This window comes from Thrips palmi, unplaced genomic scaffold (genome assembly GCF_012932325.1).
Source record: "Thrips palmi isolate BJ-2018 unplaced genomic scaffold, TpBJ-2018v1 HiC_scaffold_15, whole genome shotgun sequence".
NCBI lineage: Eukaryota > Metazoa > Arthropoda > Insecta > Thysanoptera > Thripidae > Thrips > Thrips palmi.
Genome location: NW_023144624.1, coordinates 10,301,593 through 10,316,889, shown reverse-complemented (window position 1 = coordinate 10,316,889; position 15,297 = coordinate 10,301,593). Strand labels below are relative to the sequence as shown.

At 56.3% G+C, this 15,297-nt stretch overlaps 1 protein-coding gene across 1 annotated transcript; it reads right to left on the bottom strand.

Annotated features, from left to right (window-relative positions):
* Positions 1 to 4,162: 4,162 nt before the first annotated feature.
* On the bottom strand, positions 4,163 to 6,455 carry LOC117641206. The gene is made up of 6 exons (XM_034378354.1): positions 6,205 to 6,455; positions 5,955 to 6,098; positions 5,599 to 5,869; positions 5,038 to 5,513; positions 4,720 to 4,912; positions 4,163 to 4,633 (listed from the first exon to the last, which is right to left on the bottom strand). The coding sequence occupies exons 1-6, from the start codon at positions 6,453 to 6,455 to the stop codon at positions 4,163 to 4,165; spliced, it is 1,806 nt and encodes a 601-aa protein (XP_034234245.1).
* Positions 6,456 to 15,297: the final 8,842 nt, after the last annotated feature.

The following is a 15,297-nucleotide window of genomic DNA, read 5'->3' as shown; positions in this document are numbered from 1 at the left end:
GTCTGTCGGGTCTGTCGCCGCAAACAGCAACGGGCCGTCCGCGCCGCGCCGGGTGCCGGTTCGCTGTTTCCGAAACACGCATCCCTTTTGTCCGGCTTTTGTGCACACTGTGTGCACTACATGTTGCTCTCGTTGCTCCCTTTCGGTCCTTTCGGGAGGCTGTGGAATTAGCCGAAGGGACCGAAGGAGCCCAAGGGCAGCCGGGCAAGCCGGGCCGGACGGGAGCATGCCCACAATGGGGCTGGGACTGGCGCACGCTGCGCACGCCCGCGGACAGCCTTTCCTCGAAAACGACAATCGACGACAAACTGTGATACACAAGATGCATGTTTGGAGAAACCTTGGCGAGGGTGGGGCTGATGTTCTATTCTCCTGCTTCGATCGCCCGAAGATGTTTTCGGCAACGTGCCGAACGATCGACGCGCAATTTCAATTTAATTTTGACTGAAAAATGTGTATAGGCCCTTCATTTTTTTTTTACACCTGGCCATGCTTCAATATTTTTAGTTTCAAAAAAGATTTTGGATCCGACTGCCTCGTGGAAATGTACTGCTGTCTGCATTTGTGGACAATTGTGCGCGCGTTGGGGCGAGAATGAGAGAAAGACAGTCTATCAGTCTCACTCTTACCTTCGCGGCACTTCCACGCGGCTTTATGTCCCGTCGCGCGGTGTAGGGTGACACCTTGGTATGTCTTGGGGCCTCCGCTCTGCACCCTCCCCCCTCCCCCTTTTCCACTCCGCCACTCCACCGCACGGCACGTATCCCGTGCTCAAACACCTTCGAGTGGGAACTGTGAACCAAGCAAGGGGTTACCCACTCTGGTTATCGTGTGTACACTTCGTCCAGTTATCGTTGGTAATCACACACCAAAAGTGGCTAGTTTCGCCGCGTTTTTATCGGATTTTGGGTTTTTTACTATGAAATTAGGCCAAAATGCTCTTAGCTGGCCAAAATTATGGACTTTTTTCTAGTATGTTTGTAGGTAATCACTGGTATAATCCTGTGTACACTCCTGAGCTGAGTGGTCAACCCCTTGGAACCACGTTCTATTCAAGTCCGAGCCCGTTCCCATTTTGCAAACAGTATTCACCCATCCTGCGACGTCGTACGTACAAGCGGCAATAAAAGATCTTTCAAAAATTTTAACGAGTTCTAGCAGTGCAAATGTCTTCTAAATTTTGTTTCGATAAGTCTGCGCGTTTTGCACTGGAAAATAGTCAGTGGCCGCGCTGGTGCGTTCGGACGGACGTTCGGCCAATCTGACACATGACCCTTCGCGCTTGGCCACCTGGCCACCTGGCCACCTGGCCCAGCAACCTTGCTCTCGGGGCCACGACAACAACGACCAGCATGTCCGCGACGTGTGTGTGTGACGCCCGAAGCGAAGCGTCAGAGCCGGTGCCCCCCACGCAAACCAATGTTTATCTTTTCCAGTCGGTTGAACGCCGTTCGGGCGCCCAGCCGCCCCGCCGGCCGATTGGGCTTCGACGTGAGTATGCGGCGTAGGCGGTGTAGGCCCCAGTCTCCTCAAAGAGGTGCCGCCGTGGGCCAAGTGTTTTTCTGCTGTGCTGCTTAGTGTGCCCGGGGGAAAAGGGGGGGGGGGGGGCACTGCCAGCACCACCCTGCCGTTCTCGCGAGGACGCCGCCAAAAGCCGCGCTCCGTGGTGGACCCGCCGCCGTGAGTCGCAAGAACGCGGCGCTGTTTGGTCTGGCGCTCCTGGAATGAAATTGGATCCGGGAGGCAGTGGGTGTCCCAAGGTGGCCAATTACGCCTGCACTGTGTGCTCCCCCTCCTACCCCTCCCCCTCCGCAGCGCGTCAGCGCGTCCCGGGGGCCGCCGCTACGCCGCTACGCCGCTCTCCCTGCAGGGAGAGTGAATCGATGAGCGACCAGAGCGACGAAAGCGGTGCGCGGCCACCGCCACTACCCGCGCTCAAGTCTTTGCAGCGGGCTGATTTCCGACACAGGTTTCGCCGCTCTCTCCCTCGCTCACGGGGCGTTGCGAAGCGGTGCGAGTGAGACAGAGTGCTGCCATGGTGCTGCCTCACGCCGCATCCGCATCCTCGGACGCTCGCCAGCGCACCCTCTCACCCTCTTTCAGGCCAAGCAGGTCCAGCATATGTTGCCAATGATTGACGGCCTATTGGGACCGCGGGACCGCGGCGACTGCGGGGTGCGGGAGGGAGAGACGCGGAGAGATTTAACGATTCAACGACATCGCGGGCCAATTAAATTTTATTAACTTGTCGAGGCAACCTTGATGTCCCCCACGCGACCCGCGACGCAAACGCGCAGATTTTGGTGACGGCCCTCGATGGGTATCGTTTTTAAAAAACGTCAAAAACAAAAAGAAACAAAAACTTGCACTTTTTTCCAGTCCGCAGGTGTCCTCCAGAACATTAACCCCGCTGGAATTTTTAAGCCAGCAGGGGCGCACTCCGACTGGACTGGGCTTGCATTGTTTTTACCTTTTACCCTCATATTTTCCCCCTTTTTTTCTGGTGGGGCATTTGTTGCGACGTGACAGCTAGAACGACCCTAACGGGGACGGGGCGGGAGCGGCAGACACCGCGCTTGTGCGCGCCCGAGAGTGGAGTGTGCACGCGCATGGCCGTCTGTGTGTGTGTGTGTGTGTGTGTGTAGGTGTGTGTGTGTGTGTGTGTGTGTGTGTGTGCGCGTGTGTGTGTGCGTGTTTTCTCGCGCAGAGTGTTTCTCTGAGGCAGTTACGCAGGCGTCGAGGCAGCGCGCCGCCAGTCGGCAGCCGAGGGATCGTTTTGGGTGTGGTCCAAAACTTGCTCACAGCGCTGTCAGCGTCCTCACGGTCGGTCCGAAACGCCCGTGAGCGGTCTCCCGTGAGACATGTGACGTCACACTTTCCGTGCTCACGCCTGCTTACGCTGCCCCACCTCCGACCCGTGGGCATTGTGAGATCTCCGGCATTTGCGCGCCAAACAACAAAGGGTCCCATACCCAAGCCATTCATCATTTCCCCCTTTTCCCTGTCCTCCTGTCCTTTTCCTCTCCTCTGATACCTTTCTTCCTAAGCCCTTTCCTTCCCCATTAAAATGGCTTTTCAACTAAATATTATGTTAGAAGATAATAGTTTGTACGTGCTCGAAAATTTAACCGAGGAAGAGGCCCAGCGAGGGCAGCAGGGTAGGTTATCTATCATTTCAGAAAAAATTGGGTTGTTTTCTATTTAAACTACCAGTATTAGCGTCTCGAATTCAAAACACATGCTAAATATGCTTTTCCTCTTGTTAGACGAAGCGTTCCTGAACCATCTGTTTGTTAGAGACAAGGAGAGGAAGACGGCAGTGAACGGTATGAATTTCTTTTGTATTATTGAGGTCATGTATTGAATGCACTATTCCAATACAGTTGTGATTCCTGCATCACAACCATGTCAATGTAATCTCCTCTGACATTTGCAGACCATGATGAAGTTGAAAATCCTGAAATTCTTCAAAATCCTGAAAACGATAATGATTCCGCTAGCACATCATTCATTTGGCCGTATGAGTGCGTACTTCTGCTGCTCACAACCTACGAGGAGTTCCTCGATGAATTTACATCGGGGAAGAGCTCCCACAAGAAAGTGTGGGAGAAAGTTGCCGGTGATATAGCAGCCAAAAGTGAAAAATTAAGAAAAATTAGTGGTGGCCAGTGCCAGTCAAAATTGAATGGCCTCAAGAAAACGTATAAAAAAATTATAGATCACAATGGAGTGTCAGGCAACAACCGAAAGACGTGGCCCTACTTTAAAGTATGTGTTTCTTGTGGATGAGTTAATGTGAAAGTGTTGCCAAAATATTTTTGTAACTAATGAAACTCTTATCGTTGCAGAGAATGGATGAAATTTTCGGAACTAGTGGATGGGCTGAGCCAAAGTCCGTTGCCTCTGAGGCTGGCTGCAGCAATAGTAGCTCCTCAGCAACAGCAACCACCTCTGAACCTCCAACTAAGAAAGTGAAGACAGAAGCTTTGCTGGAGAAGTTTGTGGAGGAGTTGAAGAGGGACAAGAGGGAGCGAGATGAGGAGAAGGAGCAGAAGAGAGCAGAGCGGCAAAAGGCACTCCAAGAACAGAGGGCAAAGCAACATAAGGAGAAGATGGAAATGCTCAGAAGTCTGCGAGACTTCTTCACTGGGGCGAAAAAAGACTAATGTACTCTTGTAGTTCCTAAGTTTATGAGCACTATGCAGGATTTGCACTGCAAGTTCATTGGGTTTGCCATGCGCTGAGTTACATGCACATGGACAAGACCGCAATGCACATGCAATGCAATTACTGTGAATGAAGTGCTGTTGATGTCTAGTCCCTGTGTCATGTAACTCTGCACCTTGCTTCCCAATGAACTTGGGCTGTGAAAATCTGTGATAGTGTTTAGTTTTGATATTTTTATGATTCTGAACTCCCTATAGTCTGTAAGCTTAGTATTATGTTTTACTTTTGTTCCTATAAGCACAATGCAGCATTTGCACTGCGAGTTCATTGGGTTTGCTATGCGCAGAGTTACATGCACATGGACAAGACCGCAATGCACATGCAATGCAATTACTGTGATTGAAGTGCTGTTGATGTCTACTCCCATGTCATGTAACTCTGCACCTTGCTTCCCAATGAACTTGGGCTGTGAAAATCTGTGATAGTGTTTAGTTTTGATATTTTTATGATTCTGAACTCCCTATAGTCTGTAAGCTTAGTATTATGTTTTACTTTTGTTCCTAAAAGCACAATGCAGCATTTGCACTGCGAGTTCATTGGGTTTGCCATGCGCTGAGTTACATGCACATGGACAAGACCGCAATGCACTTGCAATGCAATTACTGTGAATGAAGTGCTGTTGATGTCCAGTCCTGTGTCATGTAACTCTGCACCTAGCTTCCCAATGAACTTGAGCTGTGAAAATCTGTGATAGTATTAAGTTTTTAAGAAGTAAGAATACAGTTTAAGTGATAAACATTTAGTGGATTTTATTTCATCATTCAATTATCTCTCATCAGAAGATTGTTCATAATTCTTTCTCTTTTCAACTTTCCTTCTATTTTTCTATCACCCAATAAAATGCCACGTTCTAGTAAATCTTCTGGCATCTCTTGATACTCAATCAGATCATTTCTCATGATGCAAATATTGTGGAGCACCATGGTGGCCACTAAATACTCTGGGATGTTTTCGATCTTAACCATGGGGAAACACTCAAGAACACTCCTCCACCTTCCCTTCCATACACCAAAAGCTCTTTCTATGGACACTCTTGCTGAGGACAAACAAAAATTAAAGTTTTTCTGCCTGGCTGTCAGGTGGCCATCATCTTTGAATGGCACCATGATGTGCGGATGGATACCATAAGCCGCATCACCAATAAGGTGCGAATCATTTGGGAAATAAACATCAGGATTTGTTACATACTGGGCTACAGGGGATAGTCTGAACACTCTGGCATCATGCACTGAGCCAGCATGACCTGCGTAAACACTGGTGAACTGCAGGTCGTGGGTGCAGACAGCCTAGAAAAATAGCACAATACAAAATTAAATGTCAGTCATCAAAGTTGGGACCGATTTGATCAACTAGAAATTATACTGATGATACCTGTATTTGTATAGAAGGATACCCTTTTCTATTCACATATGCCTGGTGTTGGTCATCTTGTGGCTGCTTAATCTCCACGTGCGTCCCATCAATAGCTCCTATTGCTCCTGGGAAGGCACTGTGCTTTTCGAAGTCTGTGGTTACTCGAGCTGCTCGCTCACCCTGAGGCCACTGGATGAAGCGAGGAGCGATTTCATGCAGAGCTTTTGAAACTCTACGCATGATGCGTATACTTGTGGCCTTTCCCACATTAAATCTTGAGTGAACAGATCTTGAAAATTTAATTTGTGATGCATACATGAAGAATTTAAAATAGAAAAAACAACCAATGAGAAGAAGAAGAGAACTTTCATTACCGGTAGCTATTCGGCGTAGCCATCATCCACAAAGCCATCAGTAATTGGGTACGGGCTGGTGTCTGTGGCCTCCCTGTAGATCCCACTCTGTGAAGACGAGGGCCAATGAGTTCCAGAACATACTCAAATGTTGCGGGAAGCAATCTACACACAAAAAGAAAGAAAAACATCAGGGCTGGAGAGCAGTCAAGGCACTGAGACTATCAGCACAAAGTCAGGTTAAGTGCACAGGAAACTTGTGGGTACGCACCTAAAATGAGACTTAAACTCCGCGTCCGTGTATTTTGGAACAATATTTTCAACATAACCCTCAATTTGGGGTCTTTTATTAAGTGGGCCTCTCTTTTTGGTCAGGCAAATTGCCCCTGCGAGAGCTTTGAGGGTGCTCGCTTCATCCTCGCTGCTCGACGATGAGTCTTGATCTTCAATGTCTTCTTCAGAAGAAGAACTTTCGGTCACCTCTCTGATGATTTGGAGCAGCGCAATAGATTTTGGATCCATCGCGCTGAGATCCACGTTACCAAGAGGTTAGAATTTTCCAAACAAACACGTAGCGACGCTTACGGTCGGTCCGAAACGACTACTGCTGCAGGCACGCTAACGATTCGGACCACATTTCGTGAGCGTGAGCGCTGTGAGCACCGTGAGTGAGTTTTGGACCACACCCTTTGTCGCTCTGTTTCTCTCGCACTCATGGGAGCGCCCCCGTGAGTGCGAGAGAGACAGAGCGACGGAACGATCCTTGAGACGGCAGGGCACCGCACACGGCGAGGCACGGCAGGGCACGGCACGGCCAGCAAAGGGCCGAGGCCCCCGAGGCCGCCGAGGCACGCGAAAGACAAAAAGTCAAAGACACGTCCATGTGTCATAAATTTACGCGCGCAATAGGACACCCTTTGGGAAGAGGCCGACGAGCCGGGCCGATAAGGACTGCAGTCGGCAAGTGAAAGGACAGGGCTGGGGTGGGGCTAGAGAGAAACAGAGAGAGAGAGAGAGAGAGAGAGAGAGAGAGAGAGAGAGAGACATAAACAACGCGGGCCGAAGCAACAACTTTGGCGATAACAGAACGTGCACCGAGCCGCCCGCACCCCACGCCTTTAGCCAGGGACGGCGGCCCGGTTGACGTTTTAGCAGTGGAGCAGAGCAGGCTGGGCGTTCCGGGGGCGCGGCGCTCGCTGCCACAGGACACCGCCCCGACGCGTCCGCCCGCCCCACCCCGCCCCACCCCGCCCCACCCCGCCCCCCGCCCCGCCCCGCCCCGCCCAGGCCCCGCCCATCTCACCGCGCGGCCCCGTCCCGCGGCGCCACCGTGCCCCTGGCTCCGAACGTGTTTATTGCGCACATTGCGTACCGCCGAAGCTTCGTTCGCCAGCAGTGCCTATGCAGTGCCGAACCGAAGGGGTCCATAAACAATGCACCGCCAAGTGGACCAGGGCTTTCCTGGCATACGCACTCCGACGGTAGAGAATCTTCTGCCAGGCTGGCCGCACACTGTTCGCTGCAAATGCAGGCCGCATGTGCAAGTACAAACTGTCGAGCATTTACAATGTATCATCAAGGGAATACCTCACTCGTCGCGCCCCCGCCCCGCCACGCCGATGGTCCACGAGGTTCACTACACTGCCAGCCGGCATGGCGCGGCGTCGCGTTGCACGGCAATGTGTGTCCGTTCCGGCGGAAGCAGAGGCGCGCACTCTTTGCGCCCCAGCCGCGCCAGGCCAGCCTCCCTGCCGCATGCGCTGCTCGGGGCGTGCGAAGAGGCGCGAGCGACGCGCTCCACACGCAGCCCCAGGCAGCGGGTCGCATGGCGTTACGGAGAGATCATGTTCAGAGACATTCAGTCGCTGGCGCAAGGCGCGCAAGGGCCCCGGGGCTGCAGGAAGCGGAAGGCGGCCAAGAGCAGGCGAGAGGCGAGCAGGCGCACAGTGGGCCAGAAGACCGGTGGAGGCGGCCAAAACTCTAGACGCGTTTTGAGCTCCAGTGTCGCTAAATGGGACTCGAACCGAACGTGTGACCCTACCAATGGATTGCTCTCCGAACGAGGCATCTATTGGTGGGGTCACACGCTCGGTTCGAGCCCCATTTAGCGACTCTGGAGCTCAAAACGCGTCTAGAGTTTTGGCCGCCTCCACCGGTCTTCTGGCCCACTGTGAGGCGGGCCCCGTGTGGGAAAGGCAACGGCATCGGCAAAGGCTTCGCGCCAGCGATCGAACGTCAACCTTGCCGCGGGTCCGGGTCAGTGTCCGCGCGTGTAGAGGGCCAAGTCGGTCCGAGTGACCCGCACCCTCAGCCTGTCTCTGGTCCAGGCTCTCAAGACCAAGACCGGTGCGCCCGCCAAGTCGAGCATAGGCAACCCGCTCGCCTCTCACGCGTAAATGCTTCTCACCCAGGTGCGAAGCGAACCAACGGTTTGACACGGTCGTCCAACAATAACAAACAACAGCAAAAGAAGCAACAGACAAACGTGAAGGAACGCGTGAGGTGTCGGAGGCGCGCACCCTCCCTCGCCGCACGTTGCCACGCACATGTCTCTATGCGCGCAAGTCGCGCCCCCGCCCCAAATATATCACTGCTCTTTCTCTTTTCCCGCTTTTCGCCCCCAAAAAAGTATAGTGTCGACTTATTATTCTGAAACGCGGCAGACAGAAATCTGTCTAATTAAGGGGATAACCCGACCCGGCCGGCTCGTGTGTGGTGCCGGCCAAATTAACCTTGCACTGTGTTCGGTACACTACAAAAAAGGAAGGACATGGTGCCTGGCACACCTAGTGGATGCCCCCTCCCCCCAACATTTTCCTCTCCACCCCCGTCCGTATATTTACGCCCCCCTCACCTTTTCACCCGAAATGATTACAGTGAGCCCGCGTCGTTTGTCCCTGGGTCATCCCCACCACCTTGGCCCCGGTGGGGGCAAAAATGACAATTTTTTTACCGAGTCCTCTAGTTTTTTTTTTCAGCATGTCTTATGTTGGACGCCGAGGTCCAGGAGCACCCACAGTGATTTCTCTTATCGGGACCATCGACTCTTGTCTTGTTCCTCGCGAGCGCTGGCGGTCGGTCCAAGAGCGCAGCAGCGCCGCCCCGACCGGGACGGTGGCCGCGTGGCCGCGAGGCCGCCGACGACGGATGCGCCTCCACCGCGCCGCGCGGCCCGCGCGCTGCTCCGCGGTGCTGACGGACACGGCGGCGGGGCGGCCTCGCCCCGGCACGCCTCGCCTCAGTCTCAGTGCCAAGTGCGCGCCGCCGGGCCGCCGCCGTCGATTCGGAGACACCGCGATGCCGCGAGGCCGCGATGACGGACGAGGCAAAGCGCGCAAAGTGATCCTCGTCTTCCTGTCCCCGCCACCGCGACTGACACGGAGACACGGAGCGAGACGCGCCGACAAAGTTTACGTCTTATTATCTGCCCTCTTCAGACTGATCCCGCAAAGTCGTTTTCGTCGCTCTGTCTCTCTCGCGCCGACAGGGGACTCCCCATGAGTGTGCGAGGGAGACAGAGAGACGAAAACGGCTCTCGGAATCAGTCCTGCTTCATTCACAAGTCGGACAGCTATCGCCGTGCTGCACCGCGCCTCGCGGCCAGAGGGGGCACGCGAGGCCTTGCTCGCCTTCTTTCTCGAGCGAGAGACGCGCGCACCCACATCCAGCTATTACATTACACACACACAAATGTTTTAACCAGCCGTGCAAAAAAATGCAGGTCAGCAGACCAGAACAGGTGGCGCGATCGGGTTCGTCGCAGCCGTGCCGCCGCGCCGCCTCCAAAGCCAGGCCAGGCTAAACGAGCGCGACGACAAAAAAAACGGAACGCCCCGTTTGCGTTGTGTTTTTTCGACTTTTCTTTTTCTCTGGAGCTGGAAGCTCGGAAGGTCAAATATATAGCATAGTGCGCACGCAATCCCGGTTGAGATTCGAAAAGTGAATGAAGACGGTACTCGTGACTCGCTTCCGCACAGCGGCACGACGAGCTGGAAGGCGTTTGAAGCGCGAATTTCGAGACCGTCGGCGTGGCGCGGTGTGGCGCGGGACCAGGGAGCGGGGGCGAGGCAAGGGCAAGGGTTGGGTCGGGACAAATGAGGCGTTCCGAGAAAGGCCCCTCCGGGCCGTGGCAGCCTGCAGCCAGCCTGGCAGCCAGTGGCAGCCAGTGGCTGCGTGGCAGGACGGGCGGGATCTGCTTGTTATCGGATTGCCGTGGGCCCCGGGCAGTTGGCGCTCCCTGTGGACACGGTCCTGGCTGGAACTATAAGACTAACGGGACAGTCATGCTGCCATCAGTTTGGGGTCACTTATTGGCTTTTCGGATCGAAACCCGCCAATTCGCACTGTGCGTCCTGCGCAGGCCCGGCCCTGCGGCAGGTTCATCATTGCGTCTAGCCCCGGGCGGGACTCCGGGCGGGACTCCGGGCGGCGCACCGATTCGCGCAGGGGTCGTCTCGTTGGTACGGCAGGCCAGGGCGGGCCTGGCCGGCGCGACAAAGTACGCGCTTGGTTGTTAAATCGAGCACCGCATAAGGGGATGTTTGGCTTTAATAAAGCTGGCCTCAAAGGGACCGGGGCGAGGGGGAGGGAGGGAGGGGAAGGCGGCGGGGAGGGGCGGGGGGAGGGAGGGAGGGGAAGGCGGGCGGGGAGGGCGGGGGAGGGGAGGGGAGGCGGGCGGGGGGGCGGGAGGGAGGGAGGGGAGGCGGGCGGGGAGGGCGAGGGGAGGGAGCGGAGGCGGGAGCGGGCGGGGAGGGCGCAGCCTCACAGAAACCCGAGACGGCCCTGTTATCACAAGCGTTAATACGCCCCACCCCATCCACCCGCGGCCCCACTGCCCCGCGGCCCGGATTCCAGGGAGGGGAATGCCAGGGAGTTCCCTGCTGCTCCTGGAGGAGCATTCCGCAGCGCGCTTCCGTGGCGGCAGAGCAGAGAGTTCAACCTAAGGCAACTCCATCCATAGTCGCGGGGTGGAGCCGAACTCCGGGCACCCCGGGCACTCCAGGCGTGGCGATGCGACCGCCCAACCCAGCCAGCCCAGTCGCCTGCAGGACGTGTCCGTCGTCGCTGGCCGCGGTCTCCACGCCCAAGTGGCGGGCTCGGCGGCTCCCCCTCCCCCTCCCCCTCCCACTCCCCCTCCCCCTCCCCCTCCCACTCCCCCTCCCACTCCCCCTCCCACTCCCCCGCTCTTGGATCCGCTGCGATTTGACACGCCACAAGATTGTATCAAGCCCTGGCTTACAATCACCGCGGGGAAAGAATGCGACCCGCCCCGCGACCTCGTGGTGGGTGTTGCTGTCGCCCCGCTGTCTCTCTCGGACCCCCGGACGGAACGCCCTCACGATGCTGAGTGCGAGCGAGGCGGGTAGCGACGGCGAAATAACCTCTGTCCGGAATCGTCGTGGTCCTGGCTGGTGGGCGGCAGGCCCTGACCGGTCGTCCCGCGACGCCATGAGAAGTAGCCTAAGGGAGCAAGCCGAAGCAAGCCCGATTCTGCTTCCAGCTTTCGCAGCGTGCCGCCGAGGCGCTGAGCCCGTAATCGGTGCCACCTCGGAGCCCTGCACTGCAAGCCCCGCCACCCTTTGATTAGCGCGTTGACCGCCAATCACGACACGTGGCCTCCACGTGCGAGACCTCCGCACCTTCCGCACCTCCCCGACGAGGACTCCCCCAGGACTCCCCGACGACTCCCCGAGGACCGCGCGGCGCACCCTTCGCTCGTCCTTCGCGTCAACGCCCGCGCACAATGGGCCGTTCGCGCTCGGCTGCATCCCCGCCAAACACAGAGGTGTGTGTGCGTGTGTGTGTGTCGTTGGGGTTAATCCCGTTAAACCAGGCGGCTCATTAGACGCGCCATCCTTATCTGCAGGAGAAGAAGGGGTGGCCGAAGGAGGCGTGATTAGACCCGCGGCAGGGCGGCGCACTCACTCACTCCCATCAATAAAATGATTAAAAAACGAGAGAGGCGAGGAGAGAAAAAAAAGAGCTGTCGGAGTCGTAAAAGCGCCCGCACGGAAACCGCGCCTTTAATTCGGGCTTTTGAAAAATAAACGTAAAAAGCTCCTGATTGGCGGCGGCGGACTGCCCCCTAACGCCTCTCTCCTGGAGTTGGAGTCGAATAATTCAACGAATGCTGCTGCGCCAGAGGCTGTGTGCCGCTGTACCGACGAGTCCCCTTCCTGTTTGCGAGTTCGTCAAGCCGTGCGGTCTTTGGCGGTCTTTGGCGGGCAGCCCGGCCCGGTGGCCCGGCCCGGCCACACGCGGCGACGCGCGCGTCTCAAAGGGCTCCGAGGGCTCCAAGGACTCAAAACAAAAGGACTTGGACGCCAGTGAAATGGCGGTCTGGAATCGCGTGGTGCGGGTGTCGGTCGGTGTGGGTGGGTACACACCCAAAACGTCCCGGTTCGTTTTCCGACTTTCACAGTGTGACCGCTTCTGTTTTGTTTTGCAGAAGTGGATGCAGATTTGTGCTGATTCGGGACGTTCCTTTCCGTGTTTTCGCCACGGCCTGATGAAGCGTCGCGTCGCTCGACCGTTCCCACGGGCCGAGGGGGCCGAGCAGTAGCATCAGCGCTGGGCGGGCAGAGACTGGCAGAGACTGGCAGAGACGGGACGACGCCAACAGGAGCACCACACAGGTGCGTCCTGCTGACAGGGCGCGCCCCTCCCACCACACACACACACACACACACACACACACACACACACACACACACACACACACACACACACACACACACACACACACACACACACACGAGAGAGAGAGACGTATCTCCTCACACCATCGATATATGGGTGCATGTGTTCCGATTGTCAGACTCCCAAGTAGCCCATACAGCCGCGCCTGAATGCTCAGGCCGGTGCTGGGAGCTGCTGGGCAGCAAGCATAGCAACCCAAACAGCAGCAACAACAGCTGGAGTTCGGCGAAGTGACCGAGGAAGCACTTCATATTCACGCCCCGGCCGGATCCATACAAAACGTGGAAACAAAAAAAAAAGGACCTTCCCGGGGCCTGTGCGCGATTCTCGTAAGTTTCGTTTTATTCACTATTTTTGTCAAACTGCGTGGGCTGGCCGGGGAGGACTGAACTCGATAGTTTTCTTTTTCGCAACGAGTTTCGAAACGGCGTCTTCTCTTCCGTGTGGGCGACGCCCGGCCGCGCCAAGGCGATGGTGCTGATGTGGTCCACGCTCTGGCAGACTCGGGGCGACTCGGGGGGACATCCACCTGGCACTGCACGGCCTGGCCGAGGGCTTGGCGCTGCTGGCGTTGCCACCGGCACCCACGTTCGGACGCCGACTGCCACGGACCACGGCAACAGCGCGTTTCGAAAATTGATACCACTGGAGCGCCGGGTTCTCTAACGACGATTTTGCAGTGTTTGGCTTTCTCCCCGGCCGCCGCGGAACCACCGTGGACCACCGCTTGGAAAACAAGCGGGTTGCGTTACAGGGACTAGAATCCGATGACCCGGGCGGAAGTGACGTCGCGGCGCGATCGTGTGTGTGTGTGTGTGCGTGCGTGTGTGTGTGTGTGTGTTTGTACGTGTGTATGTCTGTGTGTGCGCGCGCGCTTTTACTCTGCGCCTTCCCAAATGTTTGTGTACTTTAATTTTCCATGGCTATTGCCCTATATGTGCATAACCTTGCACAATTTAATCAACAATATTTCCAAATCGTGCTTTAATATTTTTTGAAATTGTACACCTTCAATACTTTTTGTTCAAAAAGTCCATGCGCATTTAGCGTGAGGCAACCCTGTGACGCGCTCTCACCTCTCAATGGCGACCTCGCTGCTCGCACCCACCTTTTCCTCCGCTTTTCATTTCGTTCTCTTCTTCTTTTTTTATCGATTTACCTTTTTTTGGGCCCGGAGGATGCGCACTTCTTTATGCGGACTACAAGATTACGCCCTTTTGTTGCGATTACTTTTTCCAGAGAAAACACGGCGACGCGTTGCGAGGCTGGGGGCTAATTCTCGTCTCGCCGCCTTGACAAGCTTGTACACAATGTCCTACCTGGAGCTGCACGCGGCACGGCACGGCACGGCACGGGAGCCAGCTCAATAAGAGGTTTCTCGCGTCAAGACCCCTCTTCTTTCCGTGAAGTGGTCTGCTATCAACTGTTTGAGCTGCGTCTAGTCCTATCTGCGCGTATCCGCGCGGGCCCTCGACGACACCCTCGACACGCTGACAAAGCGGATGCCCCCAATACTTTCCGCCCCAACACCCAGCCCGCCAAGGGATTAGCCGCCAGAGACACGGCAGAGCGAGGCAGAGCAAGGCGGCCTGTGTTTCTCGCGAAGGGACTCGGACTGGATTCGCGGAGGTGACGCAAATCGTGCGGGGGTTGGGATGGCGAAAGAAAAGAATAGAGGATCCTTCGTCGCTCCGTCTCTCTCACACCCGAACGGCCGAACGGCCGAACGCCCCGTGGGCTGTCCAGCTCGCTCTGCCGCACTGAAAGCCACGTGATTCTCCACTCACTCTTTCATGGGTTTTTAAAGTTAATTAATTAATCGTTCTCACTCGCTCTCACGCCTCTCCTCTCTCGGTCGTCTCTGGCTGTGATTCTGTTCGCGCGTCTCCAGATCCGAATCTGTCAGCGAAACTCGTGATGGCCGGGTCTCCCTGGTCTTCCGCTGGGATTCGAAGAAGCGGCGGCAGGCAACGCCACGGCACGGCAGTCGAGGTAGTCCATCCACCCATCCATCCATGCCGGCAGAGGACAACTGCTCTCATCACATGCAATGGGCGACAAGGATTAACCGCTATGCTGTCACAATGACACGCCGAGGACAAGAGGAGAGGAAGGTGCCGGGCGCAGCCCTGGCACGGCCGGGCAGGTGGGAGCGACAACCCCCTCCCCTCCCCCTCCCCTCCCCTCCCCTTCCCTCCCCTCCCCTCCTCCTCCCCTCCCCTCCTCCTCCCCTCCCCAAGCACCCTTCCACGACGCACCCTTTGCTGCTTTGCTGGCTGTCGCGTCGTCACCCCCTCAGGGTCGCCACCACCTCGCACTTCGCAGTGCAGCACATTGATTCCGGGAGCCGTTCTCGTCGCTCTGTCTCTCTCGCACTCGTGGAGCGTCCCGAATAGGTGCGAGAGAGACATGTCGACGAAAACGACTCTCGGAATCGGTCTGCAGCCCCACCGGAAAGCGGCAATGCGTTTTTGTTGCTGTTTCCTTCCATCGCGGTGGCCCGGGTTCGAACACCGCCACCGCGCGTTTTCTGTCCCTCTCGCGCTGCTCCTGGTGGTGCTGGTGGTGGTGGTGGTGGTGGTGGTGGTGTCGTTGGTGGCTAATCGGCGCCACCCATCGGCCAGGCTTGCTGCAGATAAAAATCAGTTCGACGAAAGCCGTCCCC